The 24,064-nt window shown below is 21.6% G+C and overlaps 4 protein-coding genes and 1 long non-coding RNA gene across 14 annotated transcripts; 3 read left to right on the top strand and 2 right to left on the bottom strand.

Moving 5' to 3' along the window:
• Positions 1-475: 475 nt before the first annotated feature.
• LOC107994912 (proton-coupled zinc antiporter SLC30A1) lies at positions 476-15,483 on the bottom strand. 6 transcript variants are annotated; one of them, XM_062078078.1, is made up of 13 exons: positions 15,241-15,465; positions 14,380-14,515; positions 14,160-14,314; positions 7,585-7,713; positions 6,748-6,989; positions 6,489-6,679; positions 4,752-4,944; positions 3,401-3,520; positions 2,599-2,897; positions 1,924-2,168; positions 1,581-1,759; positions 1,419-1,505; positions 476-1,060 (listed from the first exon to the last, which is right to left on the bottom strand). In XM_062078078.1, exons 6-13 carry the CDS (start codon positions 6,503-6,505, stop codon positions 650-652), a joined length of 1,551 nt encoding a protein of 516 aa, XP_061934062.1. In that variant the 5' UTR covers positions 6,506-6,679; positions 6,748-6,989; positions 7,585-7,713; positions 14,160-14,314; positions 14,380-14,515; positions 15,241-15,465; the 3' UTR covers positions 476-649. The 6 variants fall into 6 exon arrangements, with proteins under 6 accessions (XP_061934062.1, XP_016907537.1, XP_061934046.1 ...); XM_017052048.3 differs by lacking the exons at positions 6,489-6,679; positions 6,748-6,989; positions 7,585-7,713 and having other exon boundaries at positions 14,160-14,290; positions 15,241-15,483; XM_062078062.1 differs by lacking the exons at positions 6,489-6,679; positions 6,748-6,989; positions 7,585-7,713 and having other exon boundaries at positions 15,241-15,468.
• LOC133666553 (uncharacterized) lies at positions 6,953-7,410 on the top strand. Its single transcript, XR_009830846.1, has 2 exons — positions 6,953-7,061; positions 7,196-7,410. It is a non-coding gene; the product is annotated as an uncharacterized LOC133666553 (long non-coding RNA).
• Positions 12,138-21,527, top strand: LOC107994914 (polyprenol reductase). 2 transcript variants are annotated; one of them, XM_028665169.2, is made up of 6 exons: positions 12,138-12,278; positions 20,046-20,295; positions 20,381-20,529; positions 20,612-20,800; positions 20,870-21,165; positions 21,245-21,527. In XM_028665169.2, the coding sequence occupies exons 2-6, from the start codon at positions 20,114-20,116 to the stop codon at positions 21,335-21,337; spliced, it is 909 nt and encodes a 302-aa protein (XP_028520970.1). In that variant the 5' UTR covers positions 12,138-12,278; positions 20,046-20,113; the 3' UTR covers positions 21,338-21,527. The 2 variants fall into 2 exon arrangements, with proteins under 2 accessions (XP_028520970.1, XP_016907551.1); XM_017052062.3 differs by having other exon boundaries at positions 12,139-12,278; positions 20,049-20,295.
• Positions 16,764-19,847, top strand: LOC107994913 (TNF receptor-associated factor 6). Of its 4 annotated transcripts, none has more exons than XM_017052055.3 (6): positions 16,764-17,134; positions 17,288-17,347; positions 17,565-17,695; positions 17,884-18,193; positions 18,266-18,414; positions 18,499-19,847. In XM_017052055.3, exons 2-6 carry the CDS (start codon positions 17,291-17,293, stop codon positions 19,118-19,120), a joined length of 1,269 nt encoding a protein of 422 aa, XP_016907544.1. In that variant the 5' UTR covers positions 16,764-17,134; positions 17,288-17,290; the 3' UTR covers positions 19,121-19,847. The 4 variants fall into 4 exon arrangements, with proteins under 4 accessions (XP_016907544.1, XP_016907545.1, XP_061934122.1 ...); XM_017052056.3 differs by having other exon boundaries at positions 16,764-17,174; XM_062078138.1 differs by lacking the exon at positions 17,288-17,347 and having other exon boundaries at positions 16,878-17,174.
• Positions 21,528-21,568: 41 nt separating the features above from the next.
• On the bottom strand, positions 21,569-23,866 carry LOC107994699 (tumor suppressor candidate 3). The gene is made up of 8 exons (XM_017051712.3): positions 23,599-23,866; positions 23,180-23,358; positions 22,982-23,099; positions 22,776-22,916; positions 22,565-22,705; positions 22,335-22,485; positions 21,959-22,124; positions 21,569-21,773 (listed from the first exon to the last, which is right to left on the bottom strand). Exons 1-8 carry the CDS (start codon positions 23,686-23,688, stop codon positions 21,758-21,760), a joined length of 1,002 nt encoding a protein of 333 aa, XP_016907201.1. The 5' UTR covers positions 23,689-23,866; the 3' UTR covers positions 21,569-21,757.
• Between the last annotated feature and the right edge of the window lie 198 nt (positions 23,867-24,064).

The raw sequence follows: 24,064 nt of genomic DNA, 5'->3' as shown, positions 1-24,064 counted from the left end.
ATATATAATAATGAAATAGTAAATATGTCACTAATATGTCAATAATAAAACTAAATAATTAAAAAATAATCTAATATCTAGTTAGTCTATTCTATATTTTATTATTTAAAAAAAAAAATTTTTTTCAAAATAAGTTCAAAATTTAAATTTAAAAAATATAATTAAAAACATTATAATAATTTGATTTCTATACATTCTTGAAATTGAGTCAAGTTATAACCTTAAAAAGCAAATATATATAATATATGTAAAATCTCATAAGGCAAAATTAAATTTAGTTAAAATTTCGGTATATGTATTTAAATTGAAAATGAAGGTATTTTAAAATTTCAAGATTATTTTTACTTTTTTTAAATTCTAATTATATAAAGATGTTAATTATACGAAGATACTAGCTAATGTTTTCATTTTTTTCTTTTACATATTTATGAAAATTTTTAATAACATTTTTATTAAAATTTTTAAAATACCTACATTTTTATATTGAAAATGATGCATTATATATGATGCATTATATATTTCATCAGTCAAAATTTTAATTGTATACACTAATTTTTTCTATTTATAACATTTATATTCTATCGTTTTGAGGTTACATTTGATTCATTTCAGTAAAGCGTCCTCTATAATGTTTTTTTAAAAATCAACGTTATGGTGCGACCTCTGGATTAGTGTTACTGTGATTCGTGGTACATGAAACATGATTTCCATCATTAACATCTACGTTTATCGCATAGGAACTTTCGTCTCTCGTATTATCACTTTGTCTTTGTTTGTTTTTTGATTGGCATGAACTTCCGTCAGATTGATTTGTAATCGTTTGACATGATCGTGAACTTTCTTCATCATGAATAGCGAATTTCTTAAGATCAATTGTAGTTGAAGAAGGAATGATTTCCTTTTTTTCGAGTTTCTTGTTTATAGATTGTCCTTGTTTCTTAGTTGATAAGTCTGAACATGAGTCTTCGATAAATTTTTCTTTTGAACAACATTGAGATGAACTACAATGCTCACCGTGGCAACGAATTAGACAACCGGTTTTCTCCATGTTTGGCCTCATCTGATCAAATTAAAAATAATATGAAGAAGTTCTTTATTGCATTATTTATTTCTTAATGTTTATTTGAATATTTTGATATTATAAAAAAATAAAAATTTTTAATTAGATCTTAAACTCCTTAAATATACGTAAAAAACAAAATCGCTAGAATTTCAGATTTTTCTAAAATTTATTGAATCAATTTATTAATATTTTTATATAATTTATTTATAACTTATTTTAAGTTATGATTTACTCTTATATAAATAATACTTTTATAATCAATTTATATTTTATGTTACTTTTAATTATTTCTTATTTATTTCTTTCATGATTATTTGTTTATCATAATATTTATAAATTAATTTTTTTTACATACCTTATGGAATTCTGGCTGTATTGTAACTTGAGTTATTCCCATTTCTATAAAAAATGCTGTTACTTGATCAGTAATACTGGTATATACCTGCACAAGAAAATATTTGCGATCTAATTAACATTATTTTTTATTAGATATATTTGTCAAAAAGAAGATATTTACCATTGGATCCAAGAATATGATGTGGACTGTCGATATTATTTTTTGTCCCGTTAATTGCCATACGTGTAAGTCATGAACGTTCACAATCCCGGGGAAAGCTTCTAACAATTCTCTTTTGAGAGAATCGATGTTTATGTGATTAGGAATGGTTTGAAGCAATATCAAACCTGATTCTTTCACTATAATGAAATAAAAATTTCTATAAATGATGAGAATAATATAATGAGCATTATATAATAACAATATTAGAAAAAAATATCAAGAATATCGTAAGTTGAAAATATTACATAAATATAATTTATAATTCAAAGAGATTAAATTAAAATTACACGAAAATACTTACTATATGAATAACTGAGGGCGAAGAGTGAAATGGAAGAAATAATAGCAAAAAATGGATCGATATATTTGGCTACGCCAGAATCGGTGAAATATACTAGAATAGATACCAAGATAACGAAAACACAGCCCAAAGCGTCACGACATGTTTCTCGAAGTCCTTGGCTCTTTGGTATGCCCAATGGACTTCGCCTGGTTTGCGAAGATAACTGTTGTTCACCCTCCTTCGTTTGTTGTGAATTAACATTTCTGGAAAATAGATAAATACATATCTTAATATTGAAAATCTTTTATATTTTATCTTTCATTTTCAAGAATAGATAATTGTATATTTTAACTTTTGGAAATATTTTCTTTTAAATTATCAGAATACAATAATGACTTTGGTTTAAATTTTCTATATTTTATCTGAATTTTTAAAAATAAGTAAATCTATATCAATTTTCCAGGTATGTTTTATCTGATTTTAAACTAGATGAGAATAAAGTATCCACTTATAAAATAATCATTGAATCTAATGAAATCAAAAATAAATAATTAATTTATTTTCAATTATCAATATATTAATCAATTCATCAACTCTAAAAGTGTTTCAAATATTAAATAATCAAGTATTATTTTTCATATATTATATTTAGATACAAGAAATTCTACAGTATCTATAACATTGATTACAAACCTTCGTAATATCACATCTCCGTTCATCGTAACGTGGAGAACAATACCTTGATTGAAGGTATATCCTCCAATTAATATATAACAAAACGCGTTAAGGAGAATTCCAGATGCACCAATTGTAAGAACAGGCAGTGGATGGTGCATTTCGTCCAAGTGATCTATATGTATCAAAGTCTGCATAGCTTCAACCAGTAAAGAAAAACAGAAAGATGCTAGAAATACGCAGCAGACGAGCATCGTGACAATATCTATCCTCGCCCAACCGAAAGTGTTTTTCATTCGTCTATCCGATCGTGATTGCTAAAAAAAAATAATTTTTTATTTATTTTACTTATTAAAATAAAGAATATTTAATTAATTTAAAATATTTATATATATTATATATTAACTAATTTAAAATATTTTATATAAATATTATTATCATTATCTTTAATGCTTAGATATAATTGTCAATCGATTTTATTTTCAAAGATATATGCAAAAATATTTTTAATATTATATAAGTTTTAATTGAAATAAATTTGCGTAAATTTAGGATGAATTTGAGATAAGTTTGAATTAAATTTGAATTGTTTTTGGTTTAAATTCAGATTAAATTAATTAATTTTTTTTTGAATTTTCTTTAGAAAAATCTTAAATCTTTTATATAAACTATATATAATAAACTATATAATAAACTATAATTGACAATTAATAGACTAGAATTTCGATATAAGATTGTTGAAATTTCAGACAATAAAATAATTGATTTGAAAATTTGTTAATCGAAAAGAAAATAAATATTCGAATCATTTTATTATTACCTTAGTTTTTGTTGATAAAGATGTGGAAGAACCTCGTTCATCGCCATTTATACAAATAATAGAATTTCGTAACGAACTAGAAGTGCTGTTACCATTGTAACCATTTTGACGATGACTATACTACAAACAAGAAATATGCTAGTACTTACTTGAATAAGACTAATTAATAAGTCACAAATAAATAATATTATATCATAAATAAATAAAAACAATTAATTTAGTTTTAAATATGTTATTTTAATTGTTCTTTCTTGTCTGTTCTTCATTTAAATATCTAAAAATTTATTATATAATTTCTATTTAAAATTTAATTTTGCAATTGAAACAGAAATCAAATAATCAGAATAAAAATATGATACTAATAATGTTAAAAATAATAATAATGATGATTTATAAGATATATCATAATAATAATTAGTAATAAGAATTATAATATCATATGATTAAAATATTTATTTTAATACTATTAATACTATTATTTAATAATATTATATATTAATTATTTCTTCTTTCAAATTTAAATTTCAATCAATTATAATTGTGTTAATTACATAATACGAATTTAAATCGAATAATATTCTGTATAAAAATGATTTATTAATAGCTATTATCTATGAGAAAATAACAATGCAATATAAAAAAATATGCATTAGAGAAAAATAATCTCTAAAATTTCACATTTTTTTCGCAAATTGTATATCTTTTTTTCAGAAATCATTTTGAAGAATGAGTTTTAAATTTTACGTTATGTTAGTTTTCATGTTATTAAGGAAGTTTCAAGCAAACAGAACTTTGAAGGTAATCTTAATGATATATATACATAGATAAGAAAAAAGATTGTATTTAAATCTTTTACATAATATGGATAAACTTATCAGTTTCCTTGAAATTCTTTATTGCATTTCATTTTTTTTTTTTATTAATGACAAGATAACATATTTCTAATGCATCAATATGAAATACAATGAATTTATGAAATTCGATAAATAAAAAAAAAAGATATAAAAATTATTAAATAAATATTCGATAAAAAAACAATAAATATAATAAAAACAGAAGAAAAATATTCAAAATGATAATAATCATTTTATAATTACCTCTCACTTGATCCAAATAAATATCATGTTTTGCTAAAAATCCAAAAATATAATAATACTATACATATATTAATACATTTTTTACAATTATACATATAAAAGGAAAAGGATTTAGATATCTTCAATTTATAATTTTTATATATTATATTATTATTGACTTATTACTATATAAAACTTAAACTTTCTTATAAGAATTACTAAAAAGATACTAAAATGAAACTTATACATGCTTATAATTTTTATTTGAAACTTACCTTAATTGATGCGATACAGCCAACAAGTGCAATAATGTTACACAGCATATGATAAGCGTTGAGTAGCAATGTCAGTGAATGAGTCACATGGCTAGCGACTATCTCGACGAGGAAGAAAGCGGTGGTGAAGAACAGGACCAGGTACAACTGGACTGGCTGTAGTCTTCTGAACCATTCTTTCACAGCCATGACCCTGCAGCAAAACCATGCAAGTGAACGTTCCTATTTTGTCGTACAACATATCACACACACGGCTATAGATGTATATGTACGCAGAAGATCACCATGGTTCCATTTGCTAAGAGTTACCGTTCTTTTTCTATTCTAACCTTTTTTTTTTTACTTTTTTCTCATTGTAAAAAAATGAAATTTAGAATTAATCTTCGAAGAAATATGTTTATTAATTTAAAATAGTTTTTTAATTAATATAAACTGCGAATGAAAAATTGAAGAATAAATTATTAAAATTAAAAAAAGATAATTATTCTATTTTCTAATTTAGCATTTATTTAAAAATTTAAAAAAAAAAGATATTATATTTTATATTAATTAAACTATTTCATATTTCAATTGTTAAAATTATTCATTATTTTTTTCGATTTATTATTTATCCAATGTATTATCATAATAATTAAAAAATAATGATATTATTATTACTCTCCGAAGATACACGTGTACAGAGTTGCATATAACAAGGAAATTATATCACGTAACGAGCTCAAACAACTCTTAGAAGTCGATCAAATAAATTCAACATCAAAACAAAGTATAGTTGACGTAATAGACTCATATTAACACGTGATGTTAGTCAGTCACGATACTATCGCATAGTGAACAATAATAAAAACTCTGTTTCACCGATTTATTATAAAACTTGACATAAAATTTGTCGTTATATTAGACATTAAAATCTAGTAACAAATCGTATACATATATACACTTCTTAGTTGACTCTCTCATAAATTATAAATTATGAAACTAAAAATTATAACGAACTATTTTAATATTAGTTTGATTAATCAGAAGTTTGCTTTTTTACGTAAAAAAATTTGCACATAAATCTAAATTATCAGTAGATCTGATCTGATAAGTATTAGATTCAACTTGACAACATAGAATTAGAAATTTTCATATGAATACATTTTACAATAGCTTTTATTCTAAATTTATTCACTATTAATAAATAAAATAATATAATTACGATGATAAATTAGATAATTTTTCATCGATTATATGCTTGATTCTAAAATGAGGTTTTCGATCGTTCGATTGTTCAATCGTCCGGACTAGATGTCCAAAAATTTATCACATTATTTCTAATCATTAAAATATTAATTTTTCTAAGACATTAATTAATTAATTGCTTGAAATTAAGAATTTTTTATTCATTATATATAAAATTTTTAAACAAAATCACTTGATTGTTTAATTGTTCACATTAGACACCAAATATATGTATATTTATGAAATAGCTTCACTATGATTGTCTTTTTAAGCTATTAATCAATAAAATTACTTCATATTTGTTTCATGAATATTTCATTAATGACTCAAAAGTGACTATTTATCACAATTTTCAAAATAAATATATTACGATATGATCTCAAATTACTAACGAATAGAATTATTTCGTATTAACACAAAAAATATTGCAATTCAATATAACTCGATCTATCAGAATATATTCTATACGATGATCACATTTCAAACTATATATAATAAATGAAATTATCTCACATTAACACACAAAACATAACGAAATATCACTTGATCCTTCATATCTATCACAATTGCCGACGAATCGACGGATGTGGTTGTCACACACTTGATACCATGAAGAAAAACAATGGTACACCGGATGATTATCACTAAGGCCACGTGGTTTACCGGTAGTGAATATTCCGAGAAACATTTTTACAATCAGCTCACTTCAAAAATCGTAACAAAACTTTAATTCGAAATGTATACATACGACATGTTACACCGTACTATTTACCGTCACTTAGCCTTCAATCGAGCCAATAGAGGTCTCCTCCGCTTCTGTCCCCTCGAACCATGCAACTTGTTGTGCCTCTGTAACGCGCTATATCCGTCATCCACGCTCCACCATGATAACGGGCTCGAACGGAAAGAACCACTGTGTGTTCCTGTTTCAACGAGCTGCTTATTGCTTTTTTCTTGAGCTCGAAGTAAGGAAGACGAGAGAATGAAAAAAGAACGATAGATTTTGACGGAACCCTGTTGTGAGTCAAATATAAGTATAGGATAACAGCCCAGTTATTGTATCTCCCTCAAGAAATATTTATCAATGTAATTAATTAGTTTTTTAAAGAAATTTAAAAAAAGAAATATTATATTTTTATGATAAAATTTAAGTCTTTATTTATTATACGTATAATTTTCTTTAAAAATATAGAAAATATTTTATTAAAATATTATTCCAGTTGTAGAATCATAAAAATGCAAAGAAATAAAGATTAATCATATGTTAACAAAAGACTTTATTTTATCTTTAAGAAGATAATGATAAAATAAAGAATTATGAGTGCTAAAAAGTGCAAGGAAATAATAATTAATCATATGTTAACCAGAAAGATAATGATAAAATAAAGATATAATTATATAAAATAAAAATATAATATTATAAATGTTAAAAATATTATGTTTTTACATTATAAAAAATTAGAAATATGTAAGTAAAATAACAATTCATTATATTTTGTACCAATTGAACTTAATTTTGTCAAAAAAAAAAATAATAAATTTACTAATTATATAACTAATTAATAACTAATTCTTTACAAATTCTGATATAAAAAAAATTAAAAAATACCTTCAAATTATTCAAAAACTTTCAAGTTGTCATTAAACTTATATGAAAATCGAGAGTTAAGCGAGGCATTAATGCAGTAGTTGAGTCGAAATTTGATCCCAATATGGCTCGACTGAAGTTTGGAGTTCCCTTTATATTTTATCGAACATAAAAAAAGATAGTGAGTAAAAGAAAAGAGAACTAAAGTAAAATTAATATTTCAATGAGTGCATAAAAGATAATCTCTTTCAGTAGTGAGCATAAGTAGCAAACACATAGATCGTGTATTATCTAACTTTTACTTTTACTACTGTATATATTCATATATACAATACAAAAGATGGAATAGAGAATGCATTATTTGTAAAATGTAAATAGTCATCCTGGAAATTATTTTTATGATATATATATATTATGAGATGACGTATTCTTAAAGATATTATTCAAAGGATTAGTATTTTAAGAGGAGAGGTTATGAATTAAGAATTTTTGATCCCTCCTTCTCTGTACACTCCCATCCATAAGTATTTTAATATATTATTCAAATATAAAATTTTATTAATTAATTATAAATTGAAGATTAAAAATTATTACTGTAATAAAATATCAATTTTTTAATTATGGTTTTTAACATAATTTCTTTTTATATTAAATAATAATTCATTACTTTGCAATAAATTATAATTAATAATATTTTATAGGAGTTATCTTTAATAATATACGTTAATAATATACGTATAATAGTTTTATAGAAACAGTTAATAAATATGTAGTTGTATATTTATATTTTAGTAATAAATTATAATAATTGTATTGAGAATGAAATCAATATGTATATTTTGCACATTTATGCTGACTAATGAAAAATAATATAAACTTATTTAAAAAATTTTTAAAAAGTTATCATTTAAAAATTATGTTATTATTATATATTATATTTAATTATTTTTTTATAAATTTTATTATTTGATAAAATATAAATAATTGAGTGCATTTCTTAGAAAGATTTTCAATATTTCTTTATTTTTTTTATTTTCTGCACTATCTATTAATGATTTATCTTGTTCTTGCAAATATAATAAATGAAAAATCCTAAAATTTTTTAACAAGATTGTATCTGCATGGGATATGAATAAGCTTGAATGACGAGATGGATAGAGGTTTGGTCCATTGAATTATTATTCTTATTTTTAGTTTCTTTTGACAATTCTTTATGATTTATTATGATGTATTAATTTTTTTGTAATATAAATTTAATAAAAAATCAAAAAAAGATTTACGATTCCTAGAAATAAATTCTATTGCTTAGAAATATTAAGTCAATTTTTTATAACTATATAAAAATAAATATTTCAAATAAATTCAATAAATATGATTCATCCAAATAAATTTTTTATTTATTAATATCTATTCATATAATATTCATTATCTTGTGTCGATGTTGTATTAATTTTTTTGTTCTTGCTTAAATAACTCGAATATTATTATTAATTTTTTATCGTACTTTTCATTTCTATTCCACTACTGCTTAATTACTGAAACTTTTGTAATTATTTTGAATAATACTTAACAATAAAATGACTTCAATATACTTATCTGACTCATAAACATAAATAACGGTAAAATTCGCTGAAATGACGTAAAATTTTGACGAGTGTTTGGCATCAATGACACGTCTAAAGAAGGAATGTTTGGATTACGGAAGTTATTTTTTCCAAGTTTCCATGTAGCATAATCACTAGATATTGATAAATCATTTACATGTCGACCTTCGATACCAAAAGTAATCTCTATATCCGTATATCTATTACGCGTGAAAATTATTATATATTTACTGAAATATTTGTTCAAGAGCTGCAAAGAATAAATAAATTGAATAAATAGAACAATTAATTTTTTTCATCGAATTCAAAATATAGAGCTTTATGATTTTTACGTAATTCTTTTTATTGGAAATGAATCGAAATATTTTTAAATTTTATGAAATTGAAACATTTTATGAAATTTTCGAAATATCAAAAAATTTTTAAATTCAGAATATTTATTTATATTTTTTGAAAAAATTTTATTATCAGAGTTTTATCAAATTTATAAGATTCGTAATCAATCGAAATTCGAAAAATTTTTTTCGATGTGTTTCGAAGTTTCGAGTGTTCCACTTTTAATTTTTGTATAAAATTTTCCTATTATTATTTACGTCTAGCATTTACGTATCTAGCAACGATCGAATAAGATAATTTTCTTCAGTTATCTCTTTATCAGTTAATCGAGATCATTTTTCGCCCATCAAAGATGTCTCAATTGGTCACGATATTTATTTTATGTTTTATCAAAGATATACGTTGAAATAACGTGATTCTGTAACAAGCTTCAAAACATGTACCTATTTACACTCTCATCAAAGATACGTGTGGTAAATGCGAGGGTCATCAGAGAGTTAGTTGCACACATCCGGTCGCGGTAATAGCTTTTGAACTCTAAAATGTATCCGCTTCTATCATGATTGTCGTCTTAATACAGTTACGTTGAATTACAAACTTGCATTGGCTTGTTAACTCTAAAGACAAACTTTTTTTTCTGTTGTTTAAATTTCTTGTTTTTATTGTATATCGAGACAAATATTTGTAAAAGTGAGAGAAGTAAGATATAATTTTATTGACTTATTCAATAATCAGAGAAATAAGAGTGAGAGAAGTAAGATATAGTTTTATTGACCTATTCAATAATCAAAGGAATAAAAATAAAAGAAGTAAAGTATAGTTTTATTGACCTATTCAATAATCAAAGAAATATATACCATTATTTCATAAATATATATATCATTGAAAAGTTTCAAAATAATCATATTTTTATATAAAAAAAATCATTGTTGTAAATATTATAAAATATTATTAAATTAAATTATAAGAAATATTTTTTCTAACATTAGATAGACAAAAAATTCCAAATAAAATGGTAAATATAAATATAAAATATTAAAATAAACTACATAGAAAAATAATTATCTTGAAATTCAATTAATAAATGTTATGAAACTTATTTATACAATATCTTATCATACAAATGTATTCATTAACAAGTGCAATAATATTATCTCCAAAAAATATAATTTTTTTCTTCTTTATATTATACTTATCATACGTTTACCACTTTTAGTAATTTCTTTATCTATAAAAAGATTCAGATATTTTAGTACGATTTCAAGAAACAAATGAATCAAACGTTTTGACTCATTTGGAAAAAAAAACAAGAGCTATTTTAAAATTACTATTAAACAAAAAGTTAAAATTAAATAAACAAATTTATAAATTTATAAAATTAAATAAACAAAATTAAATAAACAAATTAAGTTTGTGTATCATATAATATATAATTTTGTTATTTTTTGTTTAATATATTGTTGAATATATTAAAGTTGATCTTTGACAAGTTCTATTTGACACTAAAAGACTATAAAAGTTTTAAATTTTATTTTTCTTACTTACTCATAATCAATTGTTTTCAAATTATAACTTTCTTACTTATTGTTATTTTTAATTGATAATTTCTACTTCATTATTTTATTATATTATCATATTTTATCATAATATATTATAAATATAAAAATTATACTCTTAATAAAAAAGACTTATTAGAACTTTTAAATTTTCCTTAATTCATTAGAAGAGCTGAGAATCATAGCAGTATAAGTATCACATATTAATAAAAAAAAATGGAACTATCTTACAATTTCAATTTCAAATTACCTGATTAATTTAAAATATTACATTAGAATTTAGAGATATTTATAGAATATTTATATAAAAATATTCGAAGAAAATTATTTTTTTCTTAAATACTAATTTATAAATATAAATAATAATTCATAATAATTATGACTTACATTACTATGATTATCCTCTGTATAGGATAATTAAAATAATTTTATAAATTTAATAAAAGTTAATCATGTTCTGAAAAAACTAAGGAAACAGCAGTCTATTATTAATTTCTCAAAGATCGTTCACAAAGTATCACTAACCTTGCTACGTGTATGCAATTAGAGAAAATGACGGTGATCTGTATTAATTTTCTCTAATGTCAAATGGAACGGTCGCGATATCGACAGAAACTGTCTTCCAATTGACTCAGTTGTATCTTTGTCCATTTTAATTATCATGAATGTAGCGAGTTCCCGATAACCTAAGATTACCATTTTTTATTATCGGACAATAAGTAGTGCACAAATATGGAAACCATGACAGTTTCCTGATAACCGGTGCCAGTCGATTGTGTTTAATTGTTGAAAATTGAACTGAGAGTCACCGTTTAATTCTCTATTTTAGAGACATTCCCATCTATTTCTCTTTTTTCCCATCCCTTAAATCTCTTTCAAAACTCTGGTAAAAATTTCAAAACTTTTGTCATTTTTGAGAATGATTTTTGCCACTTTCGAATTTCGAATAAATATTAATTGGGATTGTGAATAATTGATGTTATCTTGAGATTTTAAATTTCCTTCTCTCATGATTCGAGATTCAATTATACTATTTTCCCTTGGAATTAGAGATTTGTGTAAATATTTGTGTGTCATACCATCGAGAACAAATAAACTTATGTCACGTATCACAAACACTGATTTTTATGAATAATTCACGATACGAGGCTGAAGAGAATATTTTAGTTTATAAAAATAGTCATATTTCACGTACAAGGACAAAGAAGATAAATTTAATGTAAGTTATCATATATCAAGTATATCATTTTTCTAATTTTAAAATATAATTGACTTTTCAATATTAATATTTTAATTCATTAATATTATGTACAATAATAACGTGCAAACTCATTTTTACTTTATAATTGCAGATATAAAATATTTTTTAATTTGATAATCTTAAAGTATCTTGAATTAAATGTATTAAAGAGAATGATTGAAATTAAGAATTAAATTTTGTCTAATATTTCAAATACATGACATGAAAATTTATAATTACATTTAAATAATATTTTCTTCAATTCAATTACATTATCATTATTTAACTTTGAAATAAAATCAAAAAGATGATCTTCCATAATTATATTCCATAATTCCATAGATAGCATAATTATGTAGGCAAATAACCGTAAAATCTATTTATGATGTATAATGAGAGAAAGCAGTTCAATTTTAAAAAATCAGTGAAACCGAAGTAATTGAAAGTAATGTTTTGTTGTATTGCTTCTTCCCATAAAATGAATAAGGAAAAGTCTCTTAGCAATATATTACATATCTACATATCTTATTGTATATACTTATACATATGTATAGCAATCTGTTATTATTAAAACGAAAGAAAAATCATCATTTAAAGAATAAACACGAATAAGTTTCTCTAACTTTCCATGGAACTTTTCTCCAATTTATATGTAACTCTTACTTTAACAACTTCATTACGCATATATATATATATATATACAAAGAAATTAATGCATAGAATAGAAGAATTATTTAAATTTATTATTTAAATTATCATATATTGTTTAAATATTTTAATATTAATATCCTAATTTGTTCTTCTTTCATTCTAATATTAAAATAAAATTAATTTATCAATTTAATTATATATTACTTCTTATTAAATATATATATTTAACTAATATGAATATTATTATAAATTAAATATTTAAATATTTATTATATAGATATAATTATATAGATTATATATATATTATATATATAATATATAGATATAGATATATATTATATATATATATTATATAGATTATATATTATATAGATTATATATATATTATATATATAATATATAGATATAGATATATATTATATAGATTAAATATTTCATGATAATTTAAAAATTGTTTTCTTTCTATGTTATAAAAATATTAATAAAAATTTATTCGATTATATTTAATAGTAATATTCTACTAATTCGATGGACCATAACAAGATATGACGATGGAATAGGGTGAAAAAGTTATGAACAAATTTATCTTATATAACGATATCACAATCGATGGAAAGTACTCGATGGAAAGAGAAAATCAATGTAATATAACGATTTATCTAATATTTTATCTAATATTTTTATATTTCTTAATTTTTATCTTTTAAAATAACATTCGAATCTTTTACAAAAATTATTTTTAGAAAAGTTTGCAAAAATTAATATTTCTTTTTTTTTTCAAATTTTATACATAACGAATCGATAAATTTATTACAAATTTTAATAGACAAAAATTATTTTCTCTTATATTTCTGAAAATTATCAATATCAAATTTTTTATAGTATAAATATAATATAATTAAATATAATACTTTCTTATATTATAAATAGTAATTATTTACTATTTTTAAATTTTGTTGTAATTATATATGTATGATAATTCTAATTCCTCTCGCTGTGATAACATGTATTTATCAATAATATGATTCATGAAATAAATTTAAATAAATCATTAAATGAATTTCATAATCAATATCAATTTAACTTTTTCCTGTAGTTTAATATGTAATCAATATTTTATCAAAATATGAATATTAATGATATAAAAGATAAACAAGTATAATTAATCAAAAAATATACAAATACAACAAATACATAAATGTTTCTTACCCCATGCAATTTTTCTCGCACAATTTCGAAGGAAATAACAACATGTCGACGCAGATCCAGTTGTCTACCCGTTTTCTTGCCGAAGTCCTATCACCTCCTGACATCATCTTGTTTTTACCACGAACGTCGATCTGCGATAGCATGCACTATCAATACTACTTTTTTTTCATGATTACTGTAATTATTATTGATCGAGCAGAAAACAAACAATATTACTCACTCTATTTATTGCATTATTTAATTATTTTATTATTTGGCACGATTTCTTCGATAATTCAAAATAATTAATTCGGTGCATTCATTTGATTTAAGTATTAATTTTGCAGAATTTCCAATGATAATAACGTGAATGTTGACTGAAAAAGAATGAAGAAAATTTGATATCTAATTCGAATTTATTGAATATAAATCTTTGTAATACGAAGTATATATAATAACTTCTCTGCATAAATGATATTACAAATCTATCGATTACTACCATTTACACGCGTATTAATTTTAATGCATTTCTAGCGATAAAAATCTTATTGAACCTTATGAACGTAATTAAAATTAAATAGTTATATCGATAATTCTGGAAATATAGTAAAGTTTCAATTCTATTCTATTATAAATCTACTATAAAATTATATTTGAAAGCATTATATGAATATCATAAGAGCATTACATTATGAATATCATAAAAAAAATTATAAAATATATTTAATATAATAATAATATAAATATCGTAATATATTATTATTAAAAAAATTTTAATTATAACAATGATATATTAATGAAATATTAAATTAATTTTATTGAAAATAAAATATAAAAAATCATAAAAGTTATTTAAAAATTTTGCAACGAAAATTTATTCATTCTTGTATTTGTATTATTAAATAATTGGTTGCGGAAAATTTAAATTATACAAAATAATAAGGAATAAAAATCTTTAAATTTTTTTCATAAAATTTCATAAAATTTTAAATGATTAAAATGAATTTTTATTTATAATTATAATGTTTTCTATACTGATTACATTCTTACAATTCTTATATTGGCCCGATTAAACGTATGAAGCAGCAAATTTGATACTTACGACTCCGGTTTATCGAGATATATCAGGTTCTCCATGTCGACAAGCATGCCACTATGTACAATAGCACGTCTACCATTGAAATCAGAAAAAACTCGCAGTGACTTTAACACGATCGATTTTATTATAAAATCGGTATATTCTCATAATGAGTGATCTGCCACTCTTATAACGTTGTCCAGTGCGGTTGTTCCCGCGATCTGCCCGTGAACTCTAACATCAATTCAAGAATGGTTTACTCCGGTAAATGTAGAGAGGCCATAAGCTCTCCTCTCCATCGTCGATTTTACCTTCCGTTTAGTGTTTTGTATATACTAATTATTTTAATATGCCAGTTTCATTTTTTATATTTAAACAAAATTATCACATTCTTTGTAAATTTTTTGTTTCAGTTTTCTTATATATATCATTTTATCATGGACACTATTGAATGTAATATTAATATAATTAAGATTATTGTATTTGACATGTACATTCATCTTGAATCAAAAATATTTGGAATATTTTAATAAAAAAATGATTTCTTTTAATGATGACGATTTATTAACGTGAAATTTGAATTAAGTTTTTTTTTCTTTCTTTTTTTATGATAACAATTAAAATAAAATTGAAATTGTAATCATTGAAAAAAGGTTAAGTAATTTAACGACATTTAATAATTCTAATAAACATATATTATTAATAAGAAACTGATTAAAAAATAAAAAAATTTAATGATATTACAAATAAAATGTATCAATAGATTATTATAAATAAATTGGGAATTGGCAAAAGAAATAAATAAATTTCTTGTACAATTTTAAGGCTTTAATTCATCATTACCATTTTCGTATCATTTTCAACATTACCGATTTAGTAGTACACAATGAAAATTCAACCATAAATACGATATAAGATAGATCTATTACTCGATATGTTTTTTATTCTTCATCTAATTTTATTATAAATTTAGTTTTAATTCCAACCGCTAATGTTGTAATCTTATTCTATACTGAATCGGTAACATTGAAAATGATATTAAAATGATAACAAGGCTTTAAATTTTTTCAAAATACAGAATAAAAAAATATACATTTTCTTTATATATTATATATCATATTATATATTCATATATATATATATATTTACGTATTCATATATATCTACAAGTTTTTATAATTATAATTACATAATTATATAACTCGAAATTAAGAAATTTTTTTTATACATTTATGTAATTTCTTTTTTAAATCTTTTTTTAAATTCTATCTTTAAAGAATAAAAAGAAAATAACTTTTCTTTATATGATTGATAGTTTTCTTTTAAATCATCAATTATTTTAAAATTCGAAATTCCTCTATTCATGTAAATTAATTTTTTTGATTTTTATTTTATTAGCTTTGATTTTTAAAGTAAACAATAATTAAAAATATTATTTTAATTATTATTTTGAAACGTAGAAAATTTTTTTAATTTGTGTGATAAATATATTTATATTATATAATTTAATATATTATATATATATTTATAATACTATAAATTAGTTCATAATCTATTTTAATATCGAAATTAATAAAAATAATTAATAAAGAAAAATTTTAATTTTTGTTCATAATATATACCATCAAAATCATAATCAAAAGTGATACTATTGTTATACATTTAAGAAAGTACTTATGAAGTGTAATTGTTACTTTAAAAATTCAATAATTTAAAATTAAATATTTATATATAATATTTCTATTCTATGAATATAATGATAGAAAAACTATTTAATATAATAGAGAAAAAAAATTTATTTTTTATTTATTTTGTTTATAATTATATGTTATATTTGTGTTAGAGAATATGTGTTCATAAAAATTGTGTACTATATAATGTGATTGTGCTGTATAAACTTCGTTACTTATAATTGCAAGTAAGTTGTATTGTGCTTATAATTTAAAAATTATTAACATGTAAGTATTATATATTTCGTATATATGTATTACTTTCATATTAGAAATAATTTTTATTTTTATTTTTTCTTTAATATCAGATTGTATATATTTGAAATTATAAATTTTCGTAGATAATGGCCTCGTCAGATAGTCTTAAAAATCATGTTAAAGTAGCTGAAGAAAATATTGTTGTATGTATTCGTCCTTTTAATAAATTTAAATAATAAATTTATTAGTAGATATTAATATTATATCAATTTTTTGTTGACTAATTTTTTGCATTAAATTTTGTATTATAAAAATTGATTTTTTTGTATTATATTTTTAATTTACTTTTTAATAAATTTTGCTTTTATTTTGCATTAACAATTTATTATTTTTCACTAATAATTTAATTATTATATGCAGTATGATGATGGTATGAAAGAATCTCTTGAGCCTAGATTTGAATGTCCTATTTGTTTAACTTGGCTACGTGATCCAGTTTTAACATCTTGTGGTCATAAGTTTTGTTCGCAATGTATATACACTTGGCTTCAGTAAGTTATATTTTATGGTATTAATTTAAAAAATGTATGTATAAATATATATATTTATTATTATATTATATTATATTATTATTATATATTATTATTATATGCATATTATATATATATTAAATTTATATATATTAAAAATTATATACATATATATATATATATATATATAAATTTAATTTTTATTTTAGAAAAGAAGGTGCTTGTTGTCCAGTTGATAGCAAACCTTTAAAATCTGAAAGTGATTTATTTAGAGATTTGTATACAAGCAGAGAGATATCACAACAACGTACACCTTGTCCTTACCAACAATTTGGCTGTGAGATTAAAGTATCCCCAGTAGATATGGAAACACATATAAATGAATGTACATATAAAAGAACTCTTCCAGATTTACAAAATGTATATTGTCCCTTTAAGAATGTTGGTTGCATGGAAACTTTTTCCATTGAAAAAGATTTGTATGCACATTTAGAAAAAAATATAAATATTCATTTAACTGTTAGTTTATTTTTATTATACAGAATCATGTTTAATAATAATATAATCATTTAATTTTTATTTATTTCATAGATGATTCTAAAAATATTACCACAAATATCTGTTTCACAAAATAATATTAATGCAATAGCTGCAGAATCTAAATTATGGGATCCTCCTCCAAAAAGTACATCTTGTATGGAAAAAAGTGAACCATCATTAGAATGGCAACAATTATTAAAGTATATTTTATTATTTCAGTATATAAAAAATTTGTATAAAATTTATTAAATATTTTCTCATGCTGACATAAAGTTTTTTTTTAGAAATCTATATGAAAGAATAGTGGTATTGGAACAACAAAACAGAGAATTATCTATAACAGTTTCTAATCAAAAAACTCAACTTACAACTTTACAAACTTCTTTAAGATTTAATCAGGAAGAAATGTTTTTACGTAGTTGTAATGGTGTTTATATTTGGAGATTACATTCTTTTCATGAAAAACTTGAAAGTATGATGAATGATTCATTAAAAATGTTTTATAGTCCTGGTTTTTATACAAGTCCTAATGGTTACAAAATTTGTGCTAGAATTAATGTATCTTCTAAAGATCCTGAATTTCTATCATTACTTCTACATATAATGAAATCAGAAAATGATGATGGTCTTGATTGGCCATTTAATGGGACAATGTATTTTGTTTTGGTTCATCCTCTTAATAGTGAAAGAGATATACGCGAAATAACATCATCAAGACCTGATCTTGAAGCTTTTAGAAAACCAATATGTGAATTGAATAAGCGTAGTTTTGGTTATACAGAATTCGTACGAATACGAGATTTACTTGAATTTTTGCAAAATGACTGTTTAACTTTTAGGATAGAAGTTTGTGTTTATGATAAGTTTAGAGCATCAAACATCATAAGTTTAGAGGATATATTTTGAAAATTAATTATTATGTTTAACAAATTTCTATGATCCAATCATACAACCTTCATGTTAATCAATTGTTTTTACGAATTTAAATTCTTTTATTATTAAAAATATCTAGATTTTGTATTCTGCACTTTGTAAGATTAAGATTGTAAGATTTATATTCTGGATTTATTGAATATATATACATATTTATATATATACATATTTTAAACTTCTGTGACTTTGGATTTTAAACTTTGAATTTTAATTGTTACCTTTTAACTTTTATTTATAGTTTAATTGGATAGGATTTTAGTTAAGAATAAACTAAGACTAAGATATGTGAAAATGTAAAAAATTGTTTCCATTAGTTTTCAATTGATTGAAAAATTCCATATATAAAATATATAATAATAAATATATAATAGTAAATATATTTATAGGATGCATGTTTTTTTATTTACATTTTTTGTTATTAATTCTTAATATGGTATAAATTCCTACTTCTATGTAATTTATATAATTCTATATTCTATATTATATAATTCTATATAATTTATCTTTTACAAATATCTATTTTACATATCCAATGTAAAATATTTTTCATAGCTATAAGATTTTACAAATGATACACAAATACTCATATGATTGTAAATATTATTAATTTATCAAATTTCAAAATTTGATATTAGTTACAGTGTTTGCTCATGATTGAGCTTTAAATATATATAAATTAAATATATATGTATAATAAGTCTATATATTTTATTACTACAATCCGTCCTAATAAAATATTTCTTTTTTTTAATATGTTTGTACATATTTATTAATTTAAATAAAAGTTTTATCTATATATATATATTATTTTTAAGATATTTTTCCTTAATATTTTTAAAATTCATGATAATATATTTTATATATACTTTAACTATGTAATAAACATATTTTGTTACAGTAGTTTAACAAAAGTGGAAATAAAAATAATTTTATATATATATATCTTCTAATAAAAATCGATATAAGATGCAAATAAATATTATACGTATTTTATTTATTTTTTGTACGATATTCACGGGTATTGTTGGACTACTAATCTATTACATGGAATCTTATTTACCTATTTTTTTAACTCGTACTTATCGTTATGGTAAATATTCTGTTAATATTTATGAACCAATAGTTGCAAAAACAGAAGTACCTAGAAAGTGAGTAATAATATTAAAATTATATTGTAATTATATAATATATTAATATATTATAAATGAATAAAAATAATCTATAATGTTTCAGATGGTTTAAACATTTTTATATTTTTGCTGCACCAGCTTCAAGTTATGTACTATACTTAGTTATTTGTATATATTTATGGGAGTATAATATCTCCAAAAATATTATATGGATATTAGATATATGTCTGGGATCATTTAGACAACCATTAGGTAAATACTTGAATTTTATATTTAAGTTTTATATTTAAATTAATAAAATTGAATTAAACATTTAATTAACAAACATTTTTAGTATCATCAGAAAGTACATTTACAGCAATTCTACTTTTAACTTTTCATTGTTGGAAACGATTATATGAAACATATTATATAAATATCTTCAGTGAAAAGAAAATGAATATACTTCATTATATAATTGGATTTTATCATTATATAGGAACCTTAATATGTATTATAAGTGAATCTGAAGGTTTTGTTGAAGGTATATATAAATATATTTTGCTCTCATATTAAGATTAAAATAATTGCTTAATTATTTAAATTATATTAGATTCAAAAGGAAATTTTACTTGGAATAAAATTACATATTTTCATTTATTATGTTCAATTATTTTTATATTATCAACATATGTACAACTTAAGTCAAATTTTATTCTTCGTAAATTACGAAAAAATGAAGATGGAAAGATTAATTCTACAATATATAAAATACCACATGATGGTCTGTTTGAGTATGTATCAGGTGCATTACAAATTACAGAGATAATTATTTATATAACACTTTCTATGATTTTATGGCAAAGTTCTACATTTCATTATGTTACAATTTGGGTCTTATGCAATCAGGTATATCATATTAATATTATATATTTATTATTATTTAGTAATGTATATTAAGTTGAAATAATAAATTTTTTTATTCTAGACATGGACTGCGATATTGACTCATCAATGGTACATGCAAAAATTTAAAAATTATCCAAAATCTCGAAAAATTTTAATTCCTTTTATTTTTTAAGTAATATAAAATTTTTGATATTATACAATATTATTATAAAAATCATAATATTATTAAACATTATTAAAACATATAATAAATAATTATAATTATAAGCATTTTAAATAATGTTCGTATATATTTAATTAAACCATAAAGAGTTGTATTACTGGAATATTGAAATAAAGAGTTTGTATTTTAATAATATAAATATTTTTGTAATATTTTTAAAAAATTATGGAAAAGAATATATGATTTTAAATATTAATTTATTTTACATTACATATAAACAAATGTAAATTGATTATAATACAACACTTTAACAATAATTAAATGTAAAGTATTTTTTTTATTATATGTAGTTTAGTTTTTAATCTTGCCAGGCAAGTTGAAAGATTTCCTTTCAATATATACAAATAATAACTTCTTATACTTATCCTTTTACTTGAACAATAAGCTGAAACATATTAATTATTCCTCTCTGGGATACGAAATAATATTAATTCTCAGAAGAATATAAAAAATGGAGTGTGCTGATATATTTATATAAATAAACATTTTATAAATATATTAACATACTCCACTATAAAAATAATACGTTATTAATTAAAAAAATATAATTTAAAAAAAAATTTGTTTTACCTATAAGGATAGCCCTGTGCTTTATTCCTAAATATCGATAATAATAGACTAAAAAAGATAGCGACCAATCCAGCACCTATCGTTGCGAATATTCGTCGCTTTTTTACATCACCTTTACGTGAAGCAGCTTCGATCATTAAAATCATACCTAACACTACTGCTCCATCTAATTATTCTTAATTAAGAAAAACATCAAAAAAATATTAACTTAAAAAAATCAATAATAATAAACCTAATTAAAATATATTATAGTTCTAAGATTAATTTTTTAATAATGAAAAACATGATATATTTGTTCAGCAATGTGAAAAAGATTGTGAAAAAGAGTTAAAATTTTTATAAGTTATTATTTATATATTTTAATAAAAAAGGATACTCAAAACCATAACGATGTATGTTTCTAAAATAAATTGTCCTTGAGAAGAAGCATGTATATAAGCTACATTTCCACTGGATGATCTATGGATGAATGGTGGACCTCTAATATGATTCCACATTTGTCCAGATATCATTGTAAGTGTAAAAAACTATTTTAAATAATATTTAAAAATATTATTATGAACTAAAATCTTATTTAAATATGTATATTTATATCATGATTATTACCAATGCACTAAGTCCCCAAATTGTTTTATTATAAATGAAATCCAAATTATTGCGCCTTAGATATAAAAATCCACCAATAAGAATTAGTAACATTACTATTGCTACTGTTCCAGAATAATTTGGTGGTCTAAATACTCTGATCTATATTTTGAAAATAATAACATTTATATAAATAAATATTATAATAATAAACATTCATTTGCATAAATACCTGAATATCAGTACGTTCAGATATCCATTTTGCAATAGCTTCTGCTCCAAATCCTACTCTTTGAATGTCCATAGTATCTGCAGGTTTTGGTTTACCTTTTGGTGGAAAATGCATATATACTGGTGCAGCATTTAATCTCATCTATTATAAACATTATTCAAATGAAACCATAGAATATGTATATAATAATATAATATTTTACATACCATTTGAAATACATCTGATCCTTCATCAAAATCTACAGATGCAAAGAATAATTTTTTTGAATGAGATTGTAAGTATCTGAATGAGTTTGCTACTATTACAAATTCATCGTTTGCATGTCTAAAAAAATATAAATATAACAAAATTTGAAAATATATAATAATTAAATTTATAATAAAATATATAATAATTAAATTTACCTGCATATGTGACATTGTCTTTGAGGTGCCATAGCAGTAAACATTACAATAACGGAATAATTTCTTGGAGTAGTTTTGACATATTCCTTAAATTTTGCACCATTAAATTTAATTACAGGTCTTGTAAGAGATAATTCTGTTAATTGCTGTACTCTATCTGATAACGATGATCCTTGAGTCTGAAATATATCATCATACTTAAACATAAGAAAATTTAATTGATTTTTAGGTTAATTGCTAGGTTAAATAAATTTTTTTTATCGTAAAAAATTATATATTGTATAAAATTATTTAAAGTTATTAACAATAATGTTTATTATGATTATTTTATTAATAAATCTTAAAATAGAAGTGAAATTGAAAGTTTAATTGACATTTCAACATGTATGACAGTTGTAACAAATTAATTAAATTCTCACATTTTTCATCCTATATTGGCAACAGACATAACTTAAACTTAAAATTATTCCCAACAATATAATAAATTTTTTATAATCCATTGTGAACATTATTATAAAGTTACGAGTAATTTTTTACCGCAAACACGGTACAATCATACGGATAACGTAGGAAGCTTATTGGTCTATTTGATACAACGTGGCATTTGACGTGAGAATGTTTTGACTTAGATGTGAGAATATTTTCAACAGGTTTTATAATATTAAATAAATAATAAAAAATATTACAAAATTTATGTTATTTATGTTATTCAAAAATTTTTTAAATATAATTTATTAAACATATATTTTAATATTATAAACATTATGATTCTAATTTCTACAGGAGCGTATCAAAAAATTTTTTTATTATATTAGATTCAATATCATAATATAAAATTACAATTTAATATTTACATTTTTTTTAAATATATTAAATATCTAAAAT

Source organism: Apis cerana, linkage group LG1, assembly GCF_029169275.1.
Source record: "Apis cerana isolate GH-2021 linkage group LG1, AcerK_1.0, whole genome shotgun sequence".
Lineage (NCBI taxonomy): Eukaryota > Metazoa > Arthropoda > Insecta > Hymenoptera > Apidae > Apis > Apis cerana.
Note: the sequence above shows the minus strand (reverse complement) of the source record. Positions and strands in the feature narration are given on the sequence as shown.